General features: G+C 39.9%; 1 protein-coding gene across 1 annotated transcript; it reads left to right on the plus strand.

Moving 5' to 3' along the window:
• Positions 1-111: 111 nt before the first annotated feature.
• On the plus strand, positions 112-1,199 carry LOC117115930 (the record flags this gene model as incomplete). The annotated part of the gene is made up of 2 exons (XM_033259815.1): positions 112-189; positions 578-1,199. Coding segments are annotated over 2 exons (696 nt in total), but the record flags the coding sequence as incomplete, so codon positions are not given.
• Positions 1,200-1,205: the final 6 nt, after the last annotated feature.

Genomic DNA, 1,205 nt, shown 5'->3' on the forward strand with positions numbered 1-1,205 from the left:
TCATTATTATTATTATTATTATTATTATTAAATTATATTATTGTTAGTTTCACATTCATCCTTTTTATAAAATAATATTAAGAAAATATCTATTAATTTTCCCTTTTTCAGATATTATTAGATTTATGTGTTATCTCGCAGTACCAGGAACTAAAGGACGGCAGGGGGACAAGAATAACAAACACGGCGGTACATTCTTTAGAACTTTTGATAACAATGATTAACATCATCATGATAATCACAAAAAATATCATTGGTAGGCCATCTTACTCTAAAATCATGGCCATAATGATAACAACAATTTGTGTCCGACTAACCCAAAATATAGGGTCGGCTTTTCTTATATATTTTTAATGTATGATTTTTGGAAAAAAAAAAAAAAAAAAAAAAAAACCTCTTGCCCATACTAAAAAAAAAAAAAAAAAAAAAAAAAAAAAAAAACCTCTTGCCCATACTATAGTCATGATGTGCCTATAGGCTATATGGTCTTGATGTGATGTCATCATGACCATATTTAGACATGCCACATGTGATGGTCTGGACAGGGCTTAATATATTGATTTGTTTTCTCTTTTAGGAAGAATCTCCTGTTATGTACATTGCTGTTTCTGATAGAATGACTCTGCCTTTCTCCAGAGAGGGTTCCGAGGGCGCTGCTATGTACACATCCAGAGTTCCGTCACCAGAATTCCACTTGGACAACATTTTGAACCCAAACAATTGCATGGGTTCAAAATCGGTGGAACCGTCACGGCGATGGACTTCCATTGATTACGAATATCCTATCAGACCACATTCGTCAGCCGCCGGATCGTACGTCCAGAACTTAGGCCAACAAGATATCGCCTCGACGCACACCGAATCGACGTTCTTTTTCCCGATCAATAATAACGACGAGCCGGAGTCAGAAAATGCCCTAGCAACCGTGCCGTCTGCCCCATCTGAATACGGTTCATTTGCGCCTGTTGGTCGGGCTCTTTCGTATCCGTCGACGCCGGCAAACAACACACCATACCTGTCAGCGACTATGAATCGCAAGCCTATGGTTGAAATGCGCGCTTCGTCCCGTTCGTTGTCACACCTTGAGGTCGCCGGGAAACAACAGCCAGCAGAATATTTCGGAGCGAGGCGCTTGGTCCCGCCTCCGCATTATCATACACTTTCGTCCTACGAAAAGATGGAGAGTATTGTGTGATCTGGCGACA

Source organism: Anneissia japonica, unplaced genomic scaffold (genome assembly GCF_011630105.1).
Source record: "Anneissia japonica isolate Jap-2015-1 unplaced genomic scaffold, ASM1163010v1 scaffold140611_len1205_cov77, whole genome shotgun sequence".
NCBI lineage: Eukaryota > Metazoa > Echinodermata > Crinoidea > Comatulida > Comatulidae > Anneissia > Anneissia japonica.